Here is a 20,689-nt window from a genome sequence, read left to right as displayed (position 1 = left end):
AAAAAGGACTTACTTGTATCACTTCTTCTTGCAGTTATAAAAGCTACCTCGTCATATCATATTTCCTCTACATAGTTGGCAGGGAAAAGACCTTCTCGTCCCCTAAGCTTTCCCGTCCACCAGCCAGACGGATCTTAGATAGTTTCATTAATTAAGGACGCGTACGAATTGACTCTATACTTAGAAGAGGCGTACCTTTTTTCACAATCTCAATGATTGCGTCAGCGGTGAAAGACAATTCGTCTGTGTCGGCCGCATCGTAAGCGTATACGGCTTTGCACTGGGGCAGAGAGGGCGGTGGCGGTGGAGGAGCCCTGTTGCGTTTAGGCATGGGAGCGGGAGGAGCTCTGCGTCTAAACGAAGGAATACGCGATCGATTTGAGCGTGCAACTGTCAGTGCCACCTTACCCGGCTCCAGCTCCGGGCTGAGCTACTTTGAGAAAATCCGGGTTGAATTCCTTGCTCTTTCTATTGGCCACCTTTTTCTGTCCCCCTCGAGGAATGCTCATCTTTTTGTCTCCGGTATTTCTTCTTTTCAAACTGCCTCGAGAGCCGGGCATAACTCCCGGAGCCTGCGCAGGTGGTCTTCCCCAGCCTTGCTGCTGCTGCTGCCGCTGTTGCTGTGGCCGCGCTTGATTCGGCTGCGAGCGCGCCGCGTTGGGCCTCCGAACCGCTTGTCGTCCAGGAGCTGTAATAGATATATTATTATTATAGACTAGCGATAGAAGACGTGCTTATAAATGAATCGTAACGTTAACGAAGGAACTCAATGAAATGAAACTATCCGTGCGCTTCATAAGAATATAACGCATAAGGCATGCGTCATCACTCGCGGGGTACTTTGACTGTGGTAAAAAACCACCTCCAAAGTTCACCTTCAAATCGCGATTAACGCAAATCGACTACAAATGCAATTCTGACAACGTTAAAATCAAAATTTCGTCGCAGTTTGGCTAAAATGCGAAAGGACAGCAGCAGCGCGGGTGTGTACAGACCACGCCCATATTAAGTAACGTGGCCACGCCGGGGTGGGTTTTGATACATGCGTAAGCAAAATTTAGCCTTACTTGTATTACTAGGAAGACCAGCTCCAATGCTAACCATCATTTTCCCTCCAGACGGTTTCAGAGAAGGAAAGCTTGCTTGGCCAACTTTTTGGAATGCCAGCTGCTTTTTTCCGCCGCCGCCCCAGCCTTCCTTCTTAACACTGAACGTAATGCTATCGCCACACACACACAAACAAAAAAAAAGACTCTAGAACACTCTGCTCTCTGACTATTCCATTGCCTTACGCTTGGTTGAATGCTACATTGAGACCACGTCCCATCTGGTGCTGGTACTTTGCATTCAAAACATTTAGAAACTCGGTTTTAAAAACCGTTTCAAAAACCGTATCATAATCCTTCGTATGCAGCACAACAAAATCGTCTTGATATGGACTACGGCAAAAATAGAAATTTGACCTCCACCCTGTGCGCGTTCTACATACCTCAACGAAACGGAGACAACTTCTTCCATGGCAAGTTTTCTCTTGACGACTTCAATGAACTGGCCCTTTTGAGGACCCTTGGCAACCTACCCCCTCATTTGTTTTCGTGGAACCATAAACTATATATAATTGAAGCGAAACCTTTTCTCTTCCAATAAGATACACAAACTGGCCGGTGATAACGAGATCTCGTTTAGTGCACTTGAATCGACGGTCAAACTTATTTACAGTGGCAGCGAATTCAATTTTCTCTCTTCTCCCTACGCAACGGGAAAAGATGAAGCAAACGTCGGACCAAACAAAAAAAATACAAACCTATCAAAGACTTCAATGCGGGGTTTTCGTCTATCCCAATATAATCGCCGGCGAAGTTTCTATTGATCGTTGCATAGCGACGCTCTTTCTTATTCATAACAATGCTTGACGCTACGTAGGGATGCGGTAGAGGCAAACCAATCCATACTGATCCCCTCACCGTACCTTGCTTCTTTAGACTGTCAAAGTACAGATCCGATCGGAAACGTCTCCAGCACTTCTGGATCTTCCTCGCGTAGTGATCGTACTTTCTCTCCCTCACTTCTTCGAGAAGAAAGAGCTGAAGGAAGAGTTCGCTTGGCAAATTTAGGAACTTTCTTTTTTTCTCCCCCCGTGCAATCGTACCGATTCGGGATTCTTGACGAACAATTTCGTTCGACCGAATTGCCACTGATCCGGCTCCATGTTGACGGTCGACATCAAGTGCTTGATTCCGTCCGTTACGCTGCCGTGCCAATGCGGAAACGTTTCTTTCGTCAACACGGCATATCTAAAAGGAATCGACGATTATATAGGCAGTCTTCTCATAAAAGGCGAGAGAAGTAACCGTCTAAGGAATTTGTCAAAGGGACGCCGATAAGCGAAACCGGCTCTTCGAACGCGAATGTTCTCCTTCAAGCCGAGGTACTCGACTTGGTGACGGACTCTGCGCGGCGGGAATACGAGAGCTTGAGAGCGCAAACCTCGACGTCGGCCTTTCGCCGCGCGGACTACCTTTCCGTTTCCCAATCGTGCGCTTTTTTCGTCTCGTTCGGCTTGATGCAACGAACGTAGTGAGGAGTGCAGAGCATGAGCCGATCCACAAGCTGATTCGCCTGAGTCTGGAAAGGAGACGGTAGGTGGCAATTGGTCAGCCAGTTAGCCGAAAAAACAATCGTACTCGAATTTTGGTACTGGCCGTGGTTGGCTTGCCGCGTTTTACGTTCACCAAATCCTCGACGAAGAGGTCTCGAATAAATTTGCTAAATGACAGCAACATGTCAATAACGCGTTACGAGAGGTAATATAGGATATATTTTACTGTTGACTGCTCTGCATCAATTCTATAATGTCCTTGAATAATACGTCGCGATTGCGCTCACAGAAACCGTCCACTTCGTAGGTCACCTTTGAAAACGAAGATACGATATGTAGATAAATTTAAAAATCAGAGTTGGGGCGTTAGAGAAGGTCTACAATAGGATTCTTTCAGAATGCCTCAGATGGGGTCTATAAGAGTCAAAGGTTAGGGGCCCAGCTCCCTATATACGCAGGTGCGTGCCTAAGAATCAAAGATTAGAGGCCCATCTCTCTAGTAGACGCAGGCACGTCCCTAAGAGGCAAAGGTTAGGGACCCCGCTCTCTAAAGTGAGTCCCCACGTATCTCAGCTGGTTCTACTCTATAGAAGTAGTTCTAATCTAGTCTGATCATCTAGAAATAAGCTATGCTGCTTGATAAGAGGTTATTACGATCAAATTAGTGCAGTGCGAGTGAAACTTGAACTGAGGCCCCCTTCTGCGCCTACGAGACCGTTAAACGTTCAAAAAAACGCGCCTCCTTCGCGTAGAATATTTTAAAAAGTAGAAAAAAACATTACGACACATGATACAAACCACACGGAAGACGGTGCTATGGAGGTTTATCCCTATCAGAGGTGCCTCACAGGCGCAGCGGAGAGAGTGGACGTAGGAAGGCCGTAGCCCTTGTCAAGTGAGGAAATTGACCAGCCACCGGGCTTGATGGTCACACCTTGGGGTTTTATTTTGGGGAGAGTTACCTGCTCCCTTCTATCCTCGCCACAATCTCTTGCTCCTGCTACTGATAAGTACATGTAAATGCTGGGTATTTATATAGGAACCCCTACAGGGCTACCACGACTGCAACTATTCAGCACCAAAACTTGTGCCGTTTGAATCGAAAACTATGCCAATCGGCTGCAAATGCAATTTTGACCGTGATGCCGAACACGCTTTTGTTCCAAATCAATTCAAAAACGAGAAAAGACGACGACTAACGCCTGCCACGCACGTAAGACACGCCCTGTCACGCTACATTGACGCAACCGTGACGCAGTACGCGCGATCGCTACGAAATGCTTTATACGCAAAGCAGAAGCGAGAAATCGGCTGCGAAGTACATTGTGAGTCTATTCTAAAGACATTCGGTCGCTAATTGAATGCGAAAAGCGATCGGATACGCAGCGACGGCAATACGCTTGGTCAGCAAAATCAAGGGTGTCATGCCGGCTCTAAAAATGGCAACCAAGCGTGCGCTACACTAACATGTACACTTGATGCGACGAGACAAACACAGTTAAGATTTTTACTGTGTGCTAGGATCATATATCGAGTGATTAGGGACCCAGCTCTCTAATATATGCAAGTGCGTCCCTAAGAATCAAAGGTTAGGGACCCAGATAGCCCATCTGATGTGTGAGACAAGGAATCTCAATAGTCTTGAGACGTCGGAGAGGTCTTACTGCCAACCAATAGCCTACCTTTCCGGCATAATGTTGCACAGTGAAGCCAGCACTGAATCCCACATAATGCTGATTTCCGGGAAGAGCAGCCTGTCCAAGTTTCTAACCAACAGATCTCTGTCTCTTAGGATATCTTTTCCTCCTATGAGTCATACCTCCAGTACTTTAATATCAGCGCCATCTGACTGAGCGTGCAACGTTGCACAGACGTCGTCCAGTATGGACATAATGCCAGGAGGTCTCTTTGCAGATTAATGAATTAATTAGAACGTTTCAATTGAATAGGCCATTTTTTGCTTATACTTTCGATTCAATCAGATCACACACAATTTTGTTGTTGAAATATTCCACTGGAGTCCACTTAATTCCCTCATCGACGTATTCTTCCTAAACCATTTCAAAGGTTGCTTTTTTTCATTGAGTAATTAATTAATTCTTATTGACCTGTTCTGCTTTCAATGTTAATTGAATAAAAATCTGCTGCAGTTTCTCGTTTACGAAATTAATGCAAAATTGTTCAAATCCATTTTTCTATAGAGATAGCTAGATAAGTGACACTTTCAAGAGAAAAGTGTGAAAAACGCACTTGAAATATTTCAAATCCATAGATATCGAGAATGCCAATACTCACTTGCTGACGATCTATCATTGCAGCATTGACAGCCTAAAACGAAACCATACTAACAATCAAAGAAAATCTCCATTAATTAATTAACACTTACATTTACAAGATAGTCAAAGACCCGAGAATAGAGGGCCTTTGCTAGAGCGTCTCTTGTATACGATGCCTGAAGAATAGCAAATAGGGAACTGCCTTTAATTAATACTCAATTGATTCTTACCTGCTCTACGTTCAATTGCATGTTGACTGTCTCGCTCTTTCCTCCCCATTTCGTTTCCATGACACGACTGCCGCCGGCAAAACGACGACTGAATCGGAACTTCTTTTCATGAGAAACGCGGCCTACCTCGTCAATTTCGTCTTGAGTAATTGATCGCTCACTCCCAAGAGATACGCGGGGAAAGCCATAACTTTTTTTAAAAAAGGTAGACAATAAATGGATTCGTTTTGTACAAGGATCCTTGTGCTATGCGTACATTCGTCGTCACATGGAATTGCATAATTCCCGCTCTCTTCGAAGGAAATGTTGCCCAGGTGCAAGATTCCGGCCACGATGCTCATCACTTCGACTTGCTCCTCAAGACCAATTCCCATCACATCCATGGCTTTCTGCAAAACACCCAGTTCGCATTATCAGAGAACGCTACAATTTCCTACTCGAGTTTCGTTGTAATCTTGAACGTCATCAATGCCGTCGACAACAAAAGCCCCGCTCTGATTCAGATAATAATAATAGTCGGGATTCGTCAGGCCAAGAGCCTCTAGATAGATCAAAAATTGAGGAATGTACTACTTGTCAATTCTACGCGTTGACCTCGATCTTCCTTATTGGCTCCAGCGCACAGTTGATAGAACACGTGGAAATTTCTCTCCATTGGATTCTGACTGACGACTCGAGACTAATTCGAAAAATTGGCACGCAATAGAGACGACACGCAAAGAAACAAACGTGCTTTTTCGAGAAGAAAATTCGAAATTCGTCCACCATCGGGCTGGCCTCCAGAAAACTGAATTTCGACGTATTTGCCCTGACAGAGTATGCAGATGCATTATATGAAGATAAAGCCTCCAATAGGCCTCTCTCTTACAAAACGACTCGAATTGTTGTTTCTGACCGTCTTGGCATTTCCAAACGCCTCTAGAAGAGGATTGGACTCCAAAATGACATCCTTTACCCTCTGAAAAGAGAAAATCAATAATCGATAAATGACACGAGAAGCAGCCTAATTCGACTCGAAAACCTGAACGTTGGGTCCACCTCCAGACACTTTGGCAATGTAGGACATAATGTACTTAGCCGAGACGGTCTTTCCAGCGCCGCTTTCGCCGCTAGCGAGTTCAGAACGGAAGTGAGGACGCCACTTCCTCGTCTCTTCTGCTCTTCTACCTGATAATGACGCACTGCTTCTCGCGTTCGCTGATCATATTCCGATACATTGCATCGGCAACGGCGTAAATGTGAGGCGGATTCTCGTACGACGCCTAGAGACAGGCAGCGTCCGCGTTCTCCTTTCCCACGCCTCTTTTTTTTATCCCCCCCGTCTCGCGGACTCACTGCGCCCTGATATTGATCGAGCTCTTTTTCCGTGAAGTAAGGCATCGGCTTGAATGGGTTGACCGAAATGAGAACGGGACCGATGTACGTCTAGAAAACGAAAGCGCTTCTTTCCTATTATCGATACAGCGATAGGGGTAGTCGAAGTTGCGGCACGCACGAAGGTGTTTACTATACTTGGACGCGTCGCGTCACGTAAGGGGGCCCTCTCTAATCGAAAGAACCGAGCTTCGCGATAGACCGGTCGCCGCAAAAGCGTTCGCATCGTCGAATCGATCGAGATTTGCGTTTTATGACGTACGTAGATCAAGTCTTCCGTGTAGCGCTTCTTCAGATTGTCGACGATCGCTCCCTCTTGGATTTTCGGCAGGAGGACCATGTCCTCGACGCCGCTCTGCTTCATGCCCTTGCTCTGCCATGCGTACGGCTGAGACGCAATCGTTAGGGTATCCTCAGCTAGTCTTGCGACCGTCCCCTTACCATCTTTTCTCTCGCACGACGGCGTGTCTGCGCAGTGGTCCAAAAAACTTCACTACGGATAACGTGACGTAACGAGATGAGGCGTGACGTTGACAAAAATACGTCATGCCGAGCACGTTTTTTGCCTATCCGGGGAGCGATCGCAAAGCGTTGTGGGGTAGAAGTGACGTCATTTCTCTCCGTCTCTCGTCTCTCGGAAGGCATCATGGCACTCAAACGGATCAACAAAGAACTGGAAGATCTCGGAAAAGATCCGCCCGCCCAGTGCTCGGCCGGACCCGTAGGAGACGATCTCTTTCACTGGCAAGCGACGATAATGGGGCCCCCGGAGAGTCCGTACCAAAACGGGGTCTTTTTTCTAACTATACATTTTCCTACCGACTATCCATTCAAGCCGCCGAAAATAGCGTTCACGACGCGCATCTATCATCCGAACATCAACAGTAACGGCAGCATATGTCTCGATATACTCCGATCCCAATGGAGCCCGGCTCTCACCATATCGAAAGTCCTCCTCTCTATCTGCTCCCTATTGTGCGATCCTAATCCGGACGATCCGCTCGTTCCCGACATCGCGCGAATGTACAAGAACGATCGCCCGAGATACGAGGAACAGGCTAAGGAGTGGACGCGCAAATACGCCATGTGACCCTCCCCGACACGCCCACCCGAAAAACGAAGAGGAAAAAACTGTCTCCGAGGCGATATAGGCGGTTTTTTTCTCTTTCTTTCTCTCTCTCTCGCTAGCTAGTTTTTCTCGTACTTTGGGACGAACGATTTGTCTGTTGTAGTAGGCGTATATTTGTTTGTACAGTCTAGGTTGATCTCATGAAAAAAAATGGGTCTTGCGTTCTTGCCTATATCATAAATATAACTGGTTTGAATGCACGACAGCTTGTCTCTCACTACGTCTTTCGAAGTGTCCTCCCGTCCCTTAGGAATACAGTGTCAGCACGTTCTCGTGGTTGCCTCGTACTAGAAGTATGGGTGGTAGATCGGCTGTCAACGTTTCGAGCCAACTCATATAGATGCGAGGCGTGCAGAAGTGTTTTCGCGGTATTGGCAGCGTCCTATATGAAGGCGGGGGAAAAAAAGCTGAACGTTATATTTATGACCGGTCTCTTGTCACTGACATGACTATGAGGCGGGCTTGCGATGAATATCGCCGTAGGAGTTCTCCCAAACGGATGTGACGTAAGGTCTAGAATGAGGAAGCGTCGAGGAAAGGTCATTTTCATTCTTGCATAGCAAATACGTAAATACCTTGTCTTTGAGCGGATTCTCCGAGGGAAACGGCTCCTCGCCGAGATGAGTCTTGAAATCGTCGACGCTTCGCGAAAAGAATCGGTCACATGTCGTAACGATGAAAAGTGAAAGTAAAACGGCACGTGATACCTGCCATGAGACGGCGTGCTCTTTGATCCGTCCACAATAACGACGTTGGAGAAATCGATTCGAAATTTCCGCAACAATGACGTCATTCTAGAAATAATATTTCCCGCTATTTCTGTCATTCACTCTGATTTGCATACCGAAGTTTGTCTCCGGTGATTTTCTTCGAACTTTCAGGAGTGAGCACTCTAAGTTTACATTTACGCCAATGGGAATTGAGAGACAGTAAATGGGGCAACAGAACGGTCAGTCCCCCGTCGTCGTAAAGCCACCAAACGTCAATCGTTCCTCTCTGAGATCGATTGAAGTAGGTGCGAGATAGTAACTCGATGTCGTGCCCATGCAGTAGATCTGACTGAGAGGGAGTCTTGCTTGGCGGTGCGGTCCTGTCCCTCTCCTCCTCCTCCTCCTCCTCCTCCCCCTCCTCCTCCTTCTCTTCCTCGTCCCCAACCACAAATCGAGTGCCGGACGGTCGCCGTTCGCTTTCCAGCGTCGCTTTTAGCTCACTTCCCAACCAATCACTGCCGTGGCGAATTGTTCCAGGTGAGTTAACGGGAAGAGTGCCGGCATCCGTCATTTCTAAATACAGGTTAATGAATGAATGAATGTATGCCCCAACGTAGGCTAGTTACCTGCCAACTGCACTGGAGCTGTTTTTCTCCAGTAGAAACCCCCAGCTACTCGCAGAATTGCGACACCGTAGTTGAGATCAAAGGCGTCACTGAAGAAAAATTAGGTTGACTATCACAACGCTCAAGTGCTATTATTCGTACTGAATGATATTGACGTAAGCTTCAATGTCTTCTGCTGACGATGATTTCCAGTCAGTCTTGTAGCCAATCAGCACAGTGTTTGGCTTAATTTTTCCGAGACCCGATGCCTAAGCAGTGTCTAAACTTATGACATTAGATGTTTCATACTCCTACACCTCCATCAGATTGTCTGCTCCTTGTCGAAGACTTGGAGCTGTGACGATGGTATGAAAGGCTTTGATCTTAGGAAAACATCTCAGAAAATGTCAATAAATTTAGAAGGGGGGCCCCCTTACTTTCGCAGTTTTAATAAACGTATCTCGCCTAGATGCCTCTCTAACCGTTCTATTATCCTCAAACTTGCCCTAAAGTATATCCAGGACGTAAGAGATAGAAAAACCCCGCGTCGCACAATCTAGATACCAATATCACTTGACCACAAATAACTGCCCCAACATTGTGACACATCTGCGACGCAAAATGTACGAGACCGGGTCTCAACGAAGGTAAGCCGGTCAAAACCAAAAGCTGAGGTCTGTACACGCGGAAAAAAAAACAGTAAAACCCACTGCATCCGTTATATCCCACCTAAAATTTTTGACGTGATCCTCGGTCTCCTGCAATTTAAACAAAGACTTGAGCGAACCGATATAAAGTAAAGCCGAACTAGAAGAGCCCCAATTGACGTCTGGAGAACGAGAACGACTCATTGCTAGACGACGCCTCCTAATTTTCTCGACTTACTCGGCTTTTTGTAAACGACGTACGAAACTAGGCCGGCGACGACAACGATCGTCAGCAGAGCCGTCCACCAATTCATTACGAACATTATTGCGAGGCAGAGAAGCGATCCAATGAGCGCCACCCACATGTTGTAGTACTTGAATCCAGGACGCCAACCTAATAAGACAACGTTATGATTTGGCATCCAAAAAAAACAACAACACGATATCCTCTTTCCTGGTGATTGGGCTAGAGAAGCGTTGAAACATGAGAAATTTATCAAAGCGTACGACATTAGAAAAAAATTGGATATTATAGGAGCAATAGCGTCCAATTTTCCTGCAAACGAAAAAAATTGCGTTTCCACTGCGCCGCTAACTCTGGTCGATACATACCAATAAGAACGAACGCAATTGCGACGACGAAGGTGAGAAGGTATCCTCTCACCGGCTCCGTGCCAGATCGACCGCCCGCTTTGGCGAAGAAATGTATGTAAGGAAATATTTTATCCTTGCTGACGGCCTACGCACACAGACAGACAGACACGTCTATTGGAAACAAATATTTATTCGATGGTTCACCCTGACCTGAAAGACCTTGGGTGCACTAACGAGACTCGCCAGAGCGGACGAAAGGGTCGCTGAAAACACGCCTAAGACGCGCTTCTGATAAAATTTTGCAGGGCGCGTTTTTTCTTCGATCAACATACCGGCAATAATAATTGGTCCCACCCCTGACATCGTATTCATAATCTACAGTGCTATTATGGTTAACACCTCACGCGTGCTTCTTCTTATACCTGATACGAATTCAATAGACCGTATTCGCAATCTCGTCCCGTGCAATTCAAGTAGTATCCTCGTCCAAGTTTACCTTCCACGTGATCGACTATGCATTCGATGTCGCTCAGCGAGCAATTCGACGAATTGGCGGCCAATTCGGTCAGAGGGCCCGTTGCCTCTCGAATGGCACACGAGCCAGCCATCCAAGCCATTCCGATATAGACAATGCTGCTTATCGCTATTGACCAGAGAGTTCCCTTTGGTATGGCCTTCGAAGGATCCTTGGAGAAAAAGAAAATGATAGCGATTCCATCGGGATTCTTCTACTGCTTACTTTGAGGTCTCCTGACAGATTCGCTCCGGCCAATATTCCTGTCGCTGCTGGAAAAAAGATGGCGAAAACCGAAAAGAAGGTTTCGCCTTGAAAAACGGGATACCAGTTCTCAAAATAGATGTCGGCTTTTAGAAGAAAAGGAATAGATATGCGCATTCGTTCGGTGGTAGTGCGAGTAGGGTAGGTACCTTTGTAGCCCAAAAAACCTTCTGTTTCTTCTCGCAAATTTTTTGGCCCTATAAACGTTCCCACGACAAAATTTGCCACGGCCAAGAGGAGAATGCCGAGAAGTATCAACTGAGCCTAAACAACAGTCTAGATTAGCGTGTTTATTATAGAACTAGGCTCATGATAGATATCCTGTAATTTCACCAGTGAAATTGCAAGAGATAAGTAGTACTCGTCTAAAGCCTCTAGTGTAAACGGGTTCTTTTTTACTGTAGCAGTTTCTAGACTTCTCCTACCCTAGCTTCCCAATCGAGTCCAACGAGAGCGATGCCGAGCAAGAGAGCGACAGTGATGCAGCCAATGATCCGAACGTCGTTCTCTTCGTCAGTCATCAAACCTCCAGTTGTGTCCTATATTAATTAATTAATTAATTAATTAATTAATTAATAGATACAATATTCAACTATCTTTTTGAATTTATACTTTGATGAGATCTCGAACCGTCTCCGAGAATCCGACGACGTAGAGTGCGACGCCCACAGCATTGGCTATCGAAAAGACAATCCCAATAGCGCCTCCTACACAAGACCTCGTCAATTTTTTTAGACTGAAAACAAGGTCTTTTGTGGTACCAAATTCCGGACCAAGGCTACGTGATATTAAATAGTAAGCTCCACCTCCTTTGACTTCTCCATTGGTGCAAATTGCTGACATGGAGAGAGTCGTGATCGTCGTCACAATAGCAGACAAGGCAATAATTAAAACGGTCATTCCTATAGTAGAATCCTCGCAAAAGGTAGACTACACTGTAGATGCAAACATACCAATTCCGGCCTGACCTACAACCCATGTGAGACGAAGAAACATGATGACGCCCCAGATATTCAAAAGACATCTAATCTATAAAAAAAACACATCATTGTAAGTCTATCATTCTCATCATATAGAAAGCTTCTAGTGGTGTGAACGGGCCTTATTACACACCAAAACGCCAGACATCCATCCAAATTTGACTTCCTTCTTTTCGCCAGCCGATCTCTCAGGCGATACCCGTTCCTCTTCGACTCGCTCTTCAATTCCATTTTCGTCGATTATCTAATAGGTGCCGGTGACTCTCCCTCCTAAAGAAAGCTACGAGTTCAATCTCCGTTTACTTGAATCGGATCGTGAAGATCTTTTAGCGTCGGTCGACGCGGCAACTCGGCGCCGCGTTGAGCCGAGTCCTGGCGATACAGGAGAGTCATGGGAACGGCTTCTGCTGTTTTCGTGTACGACAGACTGCCTATGTCGCTTTCCGGCGTGCCCGGCGACGTCTTTTCGGGCGTCATCGCGCTAAATCGAGACGCGATCGTCTTCGAGGGCGAATTCGCGTCCGAATGGAGCCCTCTTTCCGACTCTTTGAGTGCCAACGAAATGCCCATGGTTTCTTCTAATGAATAGGTGTCGTCTTCGACGTCTTCGATGTCGAATCTGGTTTTCTTTCGAGCCATTTCGTCTCTATCCGGGCTAGATCGAAACCCGGAACTTGACCGCTTTCTACCAACTTTATTTACAGGAAAAATTCGCTGATACTTTTCTAACCTGTATAGCAGGGTTTTTTTGAAGCAACTACACGACACGACACCGTGACGACGTCGATTCATCTTTTACAACATTTCACCATAACAAGACATATATAATACACAGACAACAAAGAAACCAGTCAAAGCACGAAAAAAACCCATGCAACCGTCCGCGTGACTCCTTTCTCTCTTCCCCTATTGTTTGACTTTGTCGAGTCCGAGTTCTTCCGGCGTGCTGATGCCCAGCTCGTCTAACGTCGGTCTCACATTCGTTATGATGTAGTTGTAGATCTCCTGGTTGCCGCCGGCCTTCTCCTTTACCGATTCCAAGATGCGAATCGCCATGGCGACGTCGCTGAGACGTTGAGACGCTCTGAGCGCCGCGTCGACGATTCGCGGCTCCGGTACGAGATCGTGACCGTAGATCTCGTTCAGACCCTTTTTCAAGTCCCAGAGGTCGAGATCGGGGCGTTTGAAGTACGCCTCCCAGCGATCGTCGAAGGCCTTTTCCGATTCGACCGGTTTTGACGAGAAAGATCGCGCTCCCAAGCCTAAGAGAATGTCTAGCATAGAATATTAGACTCTGCGCTAGTACTTCTTGTCATGGATAAGCTGAAGCAGCGTCTCACGGCGAGTCCAAGACGATGGGTTATAGTCGCCATGTTTCAAAGCGTTCCCGTATAGTAGTACGAACAAATATGAAAAAGTGCCTGAGCTATTTACATAAAATAAAATTAAATAGGTTCGTAGTCTTCGTCTTCGTCGTCAAGTATGGATGAGTACCCGAAGTCAGTCGCATCCAAATTCCCGCACTTCTCTGGAATATGTTCATAGTCAGGGTTATCAAATATGCCATCCTCCTCCTCTGCTATGACTGGAAGATGATGCACTTGAAAAGACATAGCGGAGCAGATGCTCATAGAATCCGCTATTGCTGGACGCTGTTCCACTGGAGGAAACATATCAGGGGAGCCACTCATAGAAGTGTAGGGGCTTGCATCGGGGTCATTGAATGCAGCTTGGCTCATGTTCAGAGTCCATGGCAAGGGGTGAAACTGGTAGTAATAGTCGTCCTCGTTGCACTCATTTTCAGACAGTTCCTCTGGGGCGATTTTCTTAATTTGATTCCATACGTTTGCAATTGTTGGCCTTTTGAATCGATTGTACTCCCAGCACAACTGGATTATTTCGTACCTTGATTAGCAGTCAAAAAACAAAGTACTCTACCTGTATATACCGTACTCGCGCGATTAGAGCCCCTGGGACTCTATTGTTTCAAAGGTCCTCGGATATGGGGCTATAATCGAGAGTGGGGCTCTAATCGCGCGAGTACGGTAAATGCTGCTGTACTTACATTACTGTAGGGCACAAGCTGGGCTTCTGTAGACGTCTGCCTTGTACAAGAAAGTCAAATACTTCCCGATTTTGCATTCCAGTATAAGGATCCATGCCCAAAGAAAATAATTCCCAGAGCGTAATTCCAAAGGACCACTAATCGGCAGAACATCATTTGAGATTTACAAAAACGAATTTGTCAGCTTACCACATCTGCCTGAAAGGTGAACTTTTTATCAGCAATGCATTCTGGAGCTAGCCATTTTATTGGCAACGTTGTTACCGTGTTCACCTGGTAGTAATCATCGTCAAGTTGATGAGCCAGTCCAAAGTCGGCGATCTTAACAATCATATTTTCACTTAGCCTATACAGTAAATGGGTATCATTTAATTAAAGCAAAGTATATATCACATAATCAGACATAGTTACATGCAATTTCTTGCCGCTAAATCTCTGTGAATAATTCGTTTTTCACGCAAGTAAGTCATCCCAGAGGCGATTTGGAGTGAAAATTGCAGCAACAACTCGACCTTAATCTACAAATCAATTAGTTTATTTTCACGAAATAATTCTAATAAGCATGTTTAGCACCGGATAGTTGGAATCAGGATTCTCTGATGCAGAAATCTAACCAACGCAAAAAGCCTATTTTAGAAAATACACGCACCGCAGATAGGAAGCTTTCCATGTCTGCTTTTTCTCTCAGATTACGCAAATAGCTTTGAACGTCGCCGTTTTTCATAAACGGCATTACAATCAAAGGGCCAAGGTCCGTTGAAGATCCGCCGCTTTTTTCAAAACAAACGCCGATGAGAGGTAAAACGTTTGGATGCTTTAGTGACACCATCACGCTGAACTCTCTTTTGAACAATTCGTCTTCTCGTCGACTGCTGAGCTCTAGGCTAATAATGACTTCCGTCGTCAGGTCTTTAGACGAATATAGTACCTTTTATAGCTTTTACAGCAATTTCAATCTTGTCGTGTGGTCGTGCATTTTGCAAAATGCCTTTGTATACTTCTCCAAATGCTCCTAAAAGTTACGAAATATAAATGATTGTATAGCTAAAGTCTTCTGAAAGGAATGCACCATTTCCGATCTTCGCTTCAATAATAATTTGATCACGTGATAAGAGAACAGGCAAAACGTTTTCGGAATGGTATCCAATTTCTGCACATATGCAGTCGTTGCCTTTTTAGTAAGCTTCTCGGCTTTCAGTACCTGGCTCTACATTAGAGTCCGGGAAAGGTGACATGGTCCACAGAAGCAGATCACCACCTGACAGTAGCATTTACAGCCAAGCCGACTTACGTTACACTAACTTACCTTGACGTTTTACAATAGCCTGAATACTCTGTAGACGAGCTAGAACCTCTACACATCAAAACAAGTTTCGCATACCATTAGTTCTATACAGTCTACTGTCACAACCTGCAAATAGCGGCCTTTCTTCTGGATAAAAAGAATAGCACTCCTTTTCTAGGTCGGCAAAACCGTACGGTGATGGATTTTTAGAAGGTGATACCGCCTTGCCACTCTTCACTATTTCATGCAAGACATTGGGAATTTCTCCTGCATGAGAGTAATACAGTATACAGCGACGAAACTGAAATCTATATAAGCCTACCTTCAAAAGGCTGTCTCCGCTCCTTTAGTTCCCATAGAATAATTCCAAAACTAAGATTGATTTATGTAAATATGCCACGGTAAAAGCGGTCAAGCAACCTGTAAACGTCACACTTTGCGAGGCCTTCGCTGTCACCGTACGGACAGTTTCCAAAATATCTTTCAGGAGCAATAAAAATTACAGTTCCAGCTGGATGAATAATCTCCTTTGATGTGCTTGTTTTGCTTGCACTCGTTAGTCCTTTCATTTTTGACAGTCCAAAATCGGTTATCTTAGAATCGTGTTATACGTATGAGTTAGTAAATAGACAGTGCAACTGACCTTGCAATGATATCCATCGCTCGTTTCTTTTGTGAGAACATTTGATGGCTTCAAATCCAAGTGAACGATACGCGGCTGATGCGTATGAAGATAAGTCATGCCGTCAGCAACTTGACATGCCAAATCAACGCGCGTCTCCCACTTCTCAAATTTTTCATTTTCTTTTTCTGCACAGATAAGTTTTTCCAAATCCTCTCCGTCAACGTATTCGAGCAGCAGCGTGTAGTGACTGGGAGCTTCGCAGATTCCTATGAAATGAATGATGTACGGATTTTCCTGCGCTTGAAGCAGAATAACAGCCTCCCTTCTCAAAGAGCTAATTTCCCTTGAGATCAAAGAAAAAGAATCGTCACACCCGATAATATGTCGACGACGATATCAATTAATAATAAGTCGTAAATGCTAGCAACCGGGCCCCGGTCTAAACTTGCGACTAGAAACGGTGCATGCACCTTGACCTGTCGTCACTTTCTTCCCTACTAAAACACGGCGGATCCTGCTCGTGTACGTGACACGCGAGGCGGGGACTCGCGAAAAACGAAAGCGGTCGTACACGTACGGCCGGCCGCGTCGCGGTTACTTTTTTTCAAGTCTGCCTCGCAACTTCTTGTGCTCCATTCGAAAGAGCACCTTTGCGGCAACTTGTTGCCCGGTTTCGACTAGTAAAGCCCGGAATACTTCCGCGAAGCCTCCTCCGCCGATAAAATCGTTTTCTTCGTCATAGGAGAAATCTCTTCGATCGAATAGTTGGTGTGGTTCAATGCTATCTACTGGAGAGCCGCTATCACTTGCTTTTCTCTGCATCGCCTCTGGGTGAATGCCAGTGATTCGCTAGCCTAATTGGTACGTCCGCTTTCGTGGATAGATCGAAAGCCCTGATCGAAAGCCAAACATTTGCTTTTGCTAATTAGATTCTCCCTCTAGCTAAAAGCGACTAATGCCAGAGGATAGCATTCATTTGCTTCGCCGTGGAGAACAGCATGCATGCTCTATAAGAAAATCGACTTGCACACTATTCCGACTTCGTTGTGGTCTAGAGAAAAGAGCAAGTATATTATTTATGATAGTTGTAGAAAATGCGTCCTCGATCGAAACACAGAGACAGTTAGTAATCAGTCGGCTGCATCTTCGGCGATGTATGCATCGCTTCCCGCAGTATTTACGTACATCATTTCTGGAGACAGTGTAAAATTAGTAGACCGATTAAAAGACAAAGACTTCGTACTTGGTTCATTGGCAGAATCGCCCGTTCCATCACCTGTGCCATCACCTGTGCCATCACCTGTGGCTTGTCCAGCGTCTGGAGCGTCGTAAAGTTCTGCGCAGACAATTCCAACAAAGAGCAGCACGACAATATTACGTCCCTACCTTCAACGTCGTCTTCAGGGGGAGGCGGTTCCGTTGGAGGAGGTGGTTCTGAAGGAGAAGCCGGTTTTGAAAGTCCTGCTGAAGGCGAAAGATCGGCGGGAGGAGGAAGCGGAGGTAGGCTCCCAACACTGGACGACGGGGGATGGCTACTTTCCTCTGTAGACGCTGACTTCTAGCTTTGTTTTTGTCTTTGATCAATAACTTATACCTTTATGAGACGTTGCTTCCTGATCGCCAGCAGAGCCAGTGTTCGCAGTTGGAGATACATCTAAATTCATTCAACCGGCACATTGAGTCTTCGAGCATACGCATCTTTTTATGGTACCGGGAGTCGCAGGCAGCGCTGCAGGAGGAATGGACGCAGGTCCCGGAGATGCAGGTCCAGGCGACGACGTCGCAGTCTCGTCAAACGAAGGAAACTCGTAGCCATCGTTTTCGTCACTCGATGGAGGAGCATCCGATGGAGGAGGAGGAGAACTGGGACTAGCAGGTGCCCGATTCTTCTCAGCTTCCCCACAGACAGCTAGCTTAGAAAAATGACTAAACAAGTCTATTAATTTACCTAGCTTAGGGTCAAGGTCCAGGTAGTCGTGAAGATCTTCATCATCGTCCGGAGGCTCCAAAGGCTCGGGAGGCCTTGAAACGATAATCATATAACCGTGACTCTTAGTAGAATACCGTACCTCTTTTCCAATGCTTCTTTATCAATTTCGGCTGAAGGAGGGTTCGTTCTACGAAGCAAAAGACGTCACTCTATTGGAACTGCTGTGATAATCAAATATACTTCGGCTGAAAATTTGGACTTTTTCCGAGCACTGCTGTGGTCTTGAGAAGAGGCTGAACACTTCCTTTGTTCATTTCCGTATAGAATACGACAAGAGAGCCCAGGTCTTGAAATGTTTTAGACTGCTAGATCAAAGGTATAAGTTATAAGTCATTGAGAAGCGAAAACGGTTACATCGCTTCCACTGAGAACAAATCCGCCCGATGATTTGAGTATTTGAAAGTGCTTAATTTTATCCGAGTCTCTACAGTGGAGTTTAGACAAAAAAATGAAGAGAAGGCCACTTATAAAACCTGATGGAAAGCGAAAATTCTCCTTTTCTGCTTTCACTTTCTCGAATTAAAAACGAGCCCAGCTCTCCTTTGGAGTTGAGCAAGTTTTCCGCTTTGTCGCGAGACAACGGCGAGTAAAACCAACTAGAAATTGATGAATTACAACAATAGCACCCCCAAAGCCTCTCCTGTACAAAAGAAAACTCACTCAGCATTCTCCCACGGAGAGATATAGTCGCATTCGTCGTCATCCGGTTCACCTGGTTCGAGAATGGGAGGAGGTGGAACGACTCGCTGTGACACAATGACAATTCGAAAACTCTAGCATAGAATACGACAAAGGCGTGAAGAATACATACCCTTTCAGTTGAAGGCTGACGCTCGTGAAACGACAGCGTCTTTTCCATCATTCTATCGAGAGGCACAGGAGCCATGTCGACGTACGGGTCCGCGCCGCGCGCCCCGCCTCCGCTCGCCGGACCCGGAAGTGGCGGCGGCGAGTGCAACGCCGGTTCCGACTGTCGCTTCCTCAACGTCTCCTCCCGACGCCGTCGTCGTTCTTCCTCCATTGCGATCTTCTGTCCGGGTAGAAGCGCTTCTTGCTTTCGCTTTTCTTCCAGTTCTATGATCTGGCCGGGAAGAAGCATCGGTTCGCTCGCCTGTCGCGGGCGACGCAACGGTGGGACGGGAGGCGGCTCTTCCGCTTTGCCTGGAAGCGGTTGAGGCGGACGTCGACCGATCGGCGGCGCGATTTCGCCAGGTGGAAGCGATGCCGGCGGCCGATCTCGATTTACGGACGGTATAGGAGGCGGATAGCCAGTAGGCGGATAGCCAGTAGGCGACATCGCCGGGCGCTGCTGCGGCGGTGGATATGTGCCGAAGCCAGGCGGGTAGCCGCCCTGCGGATAGCCGCCCTGTGGATAGCCGCGCTGTGGGTAGCCGCCCTGTGGGTAGGCGCCCTGTGGGTAGGCGGTGCCAGGAGACGCCGGCGGTGGCACGCCCTATGTATGCCCGTGGCTAACCCCCGGCATTTCTGACTGGCGTGTCATAGGCTTACCGTAGCAGCGACTATTATCCAATGCATCCACTTTTTTCGCAGTTCGTCGTTCACCGACTAAAGGTTTTTCTTATAGCGTATATAGTCGATCACGCGGTGTATACCTTGAGTCGATACAAGCCGCGCGATGTCGTCAGCGTAAATTGACAGTTGTTCTTTTTTGTCTTTCCTAACTGAACTTGACTCGTCGGATTCAGATCGAGTCGGCCGACAAACTAAAATTGAAAGGCGCGGATATCGCGCTCGAAGTGAGCGCCGCGGTTTTCGATTTGCAAACCTTTTTCATGTCGTTCGTGCGATCCTTGAAGAACCACATGTGCGGTCCGCGCAGAACGACCCAGTACGAAATCCACTGTCACGAGGCAAAAAACATAAACGAATGAGTCGCCTGAAGCTCGCGCGCTTTATATTGAGGAGTCTTAGAACCTTCTTCTCCTTTTTCTCAAGAAAGCTTTGGCAGTAGGACTGCTGCTGAGGCTGTGATGAGAACTGACCGAAGGTAGCCATTTGCACGGCGGAGGAGGAAGGAAGCGCACGCCCTATAGAGAGTCGCACGTGATACAAAGGATCTTGAAACCGGACCTAACTATCAACTACTAGTAGTCTCTAACAGTTGCAAAAGTGAACAACTGCATGGACAGTTGTCTCGCTTTATAGCGCAGCCTCTCAAGGCCGACGTATACGTACCGGCTCAGGTCATGTGACTATTGCAGCGTGTGATGATACGTCGACCGATAACATCCGGCCAAAATGGACGACGGCGAGCGAAGAAACATCGTTTCTGCAGACGATGACGGCCGTCCGACGCCGCCCTCACGCAATCGCCTAGTCCCATCTCTTTACGTGTGTCTCGTCGTCGTCATTGTCGCCGAAATCGTCGTCGCATTCGTCTACGAAGAAAAAGACTCGTCTCGGAGCGACGATATGCAAAGCCGAGCACAGGCGGCGACTGCTCTCATCGTATCGACACTTCTCGCTGTCGTTGCATCGAGCCTTCTCCTCTGCGTCGCCCGCTTCTGCGAGGACCCGAACTGTCGAACTTTCGACAATCCGGGCTGCGTCGGCTTCTACATGGTCACGTGCGCAGTGGCCGTCGTCGGCGCCGTTATCATGCCGCTAACGGCCGCTATTCTCTTTAGTATAAACGCGTCAAAGGAAAGCGGCGGAAACGTCGTTCTAGTTGGTTTTAGTGCCGCCTTGGCGTTTCTCATCTCCGCAATGAGTTTTGTTTTGTACGCGTTCTTTTTTCGTCAATTCTACGCTGAAAGGTCGTCGGAATAAATGATGCGGTGT

General features: G+C 46.7%; 6 protein-coding genes and 1 long non-coding RNA gene across 12 annotated transcripts; 2 read left to right on the top strand and 5 right to left on the bottom strand.

The window, feature by feature from the left end:
• On the bottom strand, nt 1-6,992 carry LOC136192363 (unconventional myosin-Ie-like). The gene is made up of 32 exons (XM_065980907.1): nt 6,921-6,992; nt 6,742-6,867; nt 6,441-6,530; nt 6,273-6,367; nt 6,127-6,214; nt 5,974-6,063; nt 5,839-5,913; nt 5,700-5,784; nt 5,543-5,646; nt 5,362-5,494; nt 5,232-5,295; nt 5,106-5,172; nt 4,986-5,051; nt 4,850-4,927; nt 4,708-4,794; nt 4,567-4,650; nt 4,419-4,505; nt 4,282-4,365; nt 2,826-2,911; nt 2,685-2,766; nt 2,519-2,625; nt 2,352-2,450; nt 2,150-2,294; nt 1,970-2,084; nt 1,805-1,915; nt 1,631-1,749; nt 1,490-1,575; nt 1,293-1,439; nt 1,068-1,219; nt 409-688; nt 196-353; nt 1-133 (listed from the first exon to the last, which is right to left on the bottom strand). The coding sequence occupies exons 1-32, from the start codon at nt 6,921-6,923 to the stop codon at nt 57-59; spliced, it is 3,270 nt and encodes a 1,089-aa protein (XP_065836979.1). The 5' UTR covers nt 6,924-6,992; the 3' UTR covers nt 1-56.
• A 91-nt stretch (nt 6,993-7,083) lies between these two features.
• Nucleotides 7,084-7,808, top strand: LOC136192394 (ubiquitin-conjugating enzyme E2-17 kDa). The gene has a single exon (XM_065980968.1). It carries the CDS (start codon nt 7,126-7,128, stop codon nt 7,567-7,569), a length of 444 nt encoding a protein of 147 aa, XP_065837040.1. The 5' UTR covers nt 7,084-7,125; the 3' UTR covers nt 7,570-7,808.
• Nucleotides 7,120-12,569, bottom strand: LOC136192364 (solute carrier family 12 member 2-like). Of its 3 annotated transcripts, XM_065980911.1 has the most exons (26): nt 12,226-12,569; nt 12,056-12,166; nt 11,896-11,971; nt 11,704-11,844; nt 11,555-11,649; nt 11,368-11,481; nt 11,092-11,206; nt 10,904-11,028; nt 10,587-10,850; nt 10,497-10,539; nt 10,375-10,439; nt 10,183-10,309; nt 10,027-10,126; nt 9,809-9,966; nt 9,653-9,752; nt 9,488-9,599; nt 9,361-9,429; nt 9,241-9,306; nt 9,086-9,192; nt 8,945-9,033; nt 8,453-8,891; nt 8,316-8,402; nt 8,184-8,250; nt 8,054-8,121; nt 7,827-7,990; nt 7,121-7,777 (listed from the first exon to the last, which is right to left on the bottom strand). In XM_065980911.1, exons 1-25 carry the CDS (start codon nt 12,559-12,561, stop codon nt 7,855-7,857), a joined length of 3,210 nt encoding a protein of 1,069 aa, XP_065836983.1. In that variant the 5' UTR covers nt 12,562-12,569; the 3' UTR covers nt 7,121-7,777; nt 7,827-7,854. The 3 variants fall into 3 exon arrangements, with proteins under 3 accessions (XP_065836982.1, XP_065836983.1, XP_065836981.1); XM_065980910.1 differs by having other exon boundaries at nt 7,120-7,777; nt 7,830-7,990; nt 9,809-10,126; XM_065980909.1 differs by having other exon boundaries at nt 9,809-10,126.
• Nucleotides 12,570-12,697: 128 nt separating this feature from the next.
• Nucleotides 12,698-13,312, bottom strand: LOC136192395 (cytochrome c oxidase subunit 5A, mitochondrial-like). The gene is made up of 2 exons (XM_065980969.1): nt 13,229-13,312; nt 12,698-13,184 (listed from the first exon to the last, which is right to left on the bottom strand). The coding sequence occupies exons 1-2, from the start codon at nt 13,293-13,295 to the stop codon at nt 12,829-12,831; spliced, it is 423 nt and encodes a 140-aa protein (XP_065837041.1). The 5' UTR covers nt 13,296-13,312; the 3' UTR covers nt 12,698-12,828.
• Nucleotides 13,313-16,741, bottom strand: LOC136192368 (hepatocyte growth factor receptor-like). Of its 2 annotated transcripts, none has more exons than XM_065980916.1 (15): nt 16,496-16,740; nt 15,916-16,240; nt 15,693-15,865; nt 15,595-15,644; nt 15,399-15,539; nt 15,294-15,341; nt 15,189-15,245; nt 15,057-15,137; nt 14,916-14,999; nt 14,656-14,866; nt 14,561-14,597; nt 14,399-14,505; nt 14,177-14,333; nt 13,988-14,124; nt 13,313-13,827 (listed from the first exon to the last, which is right to left on the bottom strand). In XM_065980916.1, exons 1-15 carry the CDS (start codon nt 16,717-16,719, stop codon nt 13,368-13,370), a joined length of 2,292 nt encoding a protein of 763 aa, XP_065836988.1. In that variant the 5' UTR covers nt 16,720-16,740; the 3' UTR covers nt 13,313-13,367. The 2 variants fall into 2 exon arrangements, with proteins under 2 accessions (XP_065836988.1, XP_065836990.1); XM_065980918.1 differs by lacking the exon at nt 13,313-13,827 and adding an exon at nt 13,860-13,930 and having other exon boundaries at nt 16,496-16,741.
• LOC136192396 (uncharacterized) lies at nt 16,448-17,123 on the top strand. Of its 2 annotated transcripts, none has more exons than XR_010671133.1 (3): nt 16,448-16,577; nt 16,640-16,758; nt 16,840-17,123. It is a non-coding gene; the product is annotated as an uncharacterized lncRNA (long non-coding RNA). The 2 variants fall into 2 exon arrangements; XR_010671132.1 differs by having other exon boundaries at nt 16,827-17,123.
• Nucleotides 16,942-20,485, bottom strand: LOC136192370 (YLP motif-containing protein 1-like). 2 transcript variants are annotated; one of them, XM_065980920.1, is made up of 18 exons: nt 20,337-20,485; nt 20,084-20,286; nt 19,823-19,935; nt 19,674-19,748; nt 19,501-19,611; nt 19,397-19,453; nt 18,699-19,340; nt 18,548-18,633; nt 18,361-18,483; nt 18,242-18,311; nt 18,068-18,192; nt 17,967-18,014; nt 17,846-17,919; nt 17,609-17,791; nt 17,492-17,551; nt 17,284-17,439; nt 17,141-17,233; nt 16,942-17,089 (listed from the first exon to the last, which is right to left on the bottom strand). In XM_065980920.1, exons 3-18 carry the CDS (start codon nt 19,901-19,903, stop codon nt 17,028-17,030), a joined length of 2,046 nt encoding a protein of 681 aa, XP_065836992.1. In that variant the 5' UTR covers nt 19,904-19,935; nt 20,084-20,286; nt 20,337-20,485; the 3' UTR covers nt 16,942-17,027. The 2 variants fall into 2 exon arrangements, with proteins under 2 accessions (XP_065836992.1, XP_065836993.1); XM_065980921.1 differs by having other exon boundaries at nt 18,068-18,189; nt 20,084-20,460.
• Nucleotides 20,486-20,689: the final 204 nt, after the last annotated feature.

This window comes from Oscarella lobularis, chromosome 10 (assembly GCF_947507565.1).
Source record: "Oscarella lobularis chromosome 10, ooOscLobu1.1, whole genome shotgun sequence".
In the NCBI taxonomy this organism is placed as follows: Eukaryota; Metazoa; Porifera; class Homoscleromorpha; order Homosclerophorida; family Oscarellidae; genus Oscarella; species Oscarella lobularis.
This window is presented reverse-complemented; position numbering and strand designations above follow the sequence as displayed.

Excerpts from the sequence above, each read along its gene's own strand:
- LOC136192363 (XM_065980907.1), bottom strand. Across the intron at positions 5,495-5,542 it reads AAGATTACAACGAAACTCGA|AAAGCCATGGATGTGATGGG; the intron begins GTAGGAAATTGT and ends GGTGTTTTGCAG. Across the intron at positions 2,451-2,518 it reads CACGATTGGGAAACGGAAAG|AGTCCGTCACCAAGTCGAGT; the intron begins GTAGTCCGCGCG and ends CCCGCCGCGCAG.
- LOC136192394 (XM_065980968.1), top strand. The coding sequence starts at position 7,126 with ATGGCACTCAAACGGATCAACAAAGAACTGGAAGATCTCGGAAAAGAT.
- LOC136192364 (XM_065980910.1), bottom strand. The coding sequence starts at position 12,561 with ATGGCTCGAAAGAAAACCAGATTCGACATCGAAGACGTCGAAGACGAC. Across the intron at positions 9,307-9,360 it reads CGTTTATTAAAACTGCGAAA|ATCAAAGCCTTTCATACCAT; the intron begins GTAAGGGGGCCC and ends TGTTTTCCTAAG. Across the intron at positions 8,403-8,452 it reads ATCACCGGAGACAAACTTCG|AATGACGTCATTGTTGCGGA; the intron begins GTATGCAAATCA and ends TATTATTTCTAG.
- LOC136192395 (XM_065980969.1), bottom strand. The coding sequence starts at position 13,295 with ATGGCGACTATAACCCATCGTCTTGGACTCGCCGTGAGACGCTGCTTC. Across the intron at positions 13,185-13,228 it reads CAGCTTATCCATGACAAGAA|GCTTGGGAGCGCGATCTTTC; the intron begins GTACTAGCGCAG and ends ACATTCTCTTAG.
- LOC136192368 (XM_065980916.1), bottom strand. The coding sequence starts at position 16,719 with ATGCAGAGAAAAGCAAGTGATAGCGGCTCTCCAGTAGATAGCATTGAA. Across the intron at positions 14,598-14,655 it reads CTGAGAGAAAAAGCAGACAT|GATTTCTGCATCAGAGAATC; the intron begins GGAAAGCTTCCT and ends TTGCGTTGGTTA. Across the intron at positions 13,828-13,987 it reads AGCTTGTGCCCTACAGTAAT|GTACGAAATAATCCAGTTGT; the intron begins GTAAGTACAGCA and ends CTGCTAATCAAG.
- LOC136192370 (XM_065980920.1), bottom strand. The coding sequence starts at position 19,903 with ATGGCTACCTTCGGTCAGTTCTCATCACAGCCTCAGCAGCAGTCCTAC. Across the intron at positions 18,484-18,547 it reads TCTCCGTGGGAGAATGCTGA|TTGGTTTTACTCGCCGTTGT; the intron begins GTGAGTTTTCTT and ends ATCAATTTCTAG. Across the intron at positions 17,920-17,966 it reads AAAGAAGCATTGGAAAAGAG|GCCTCCCGAGCCTTTGGAGC; the intron begins GTACGGTATTCT and ends TATCGTTTCAAG.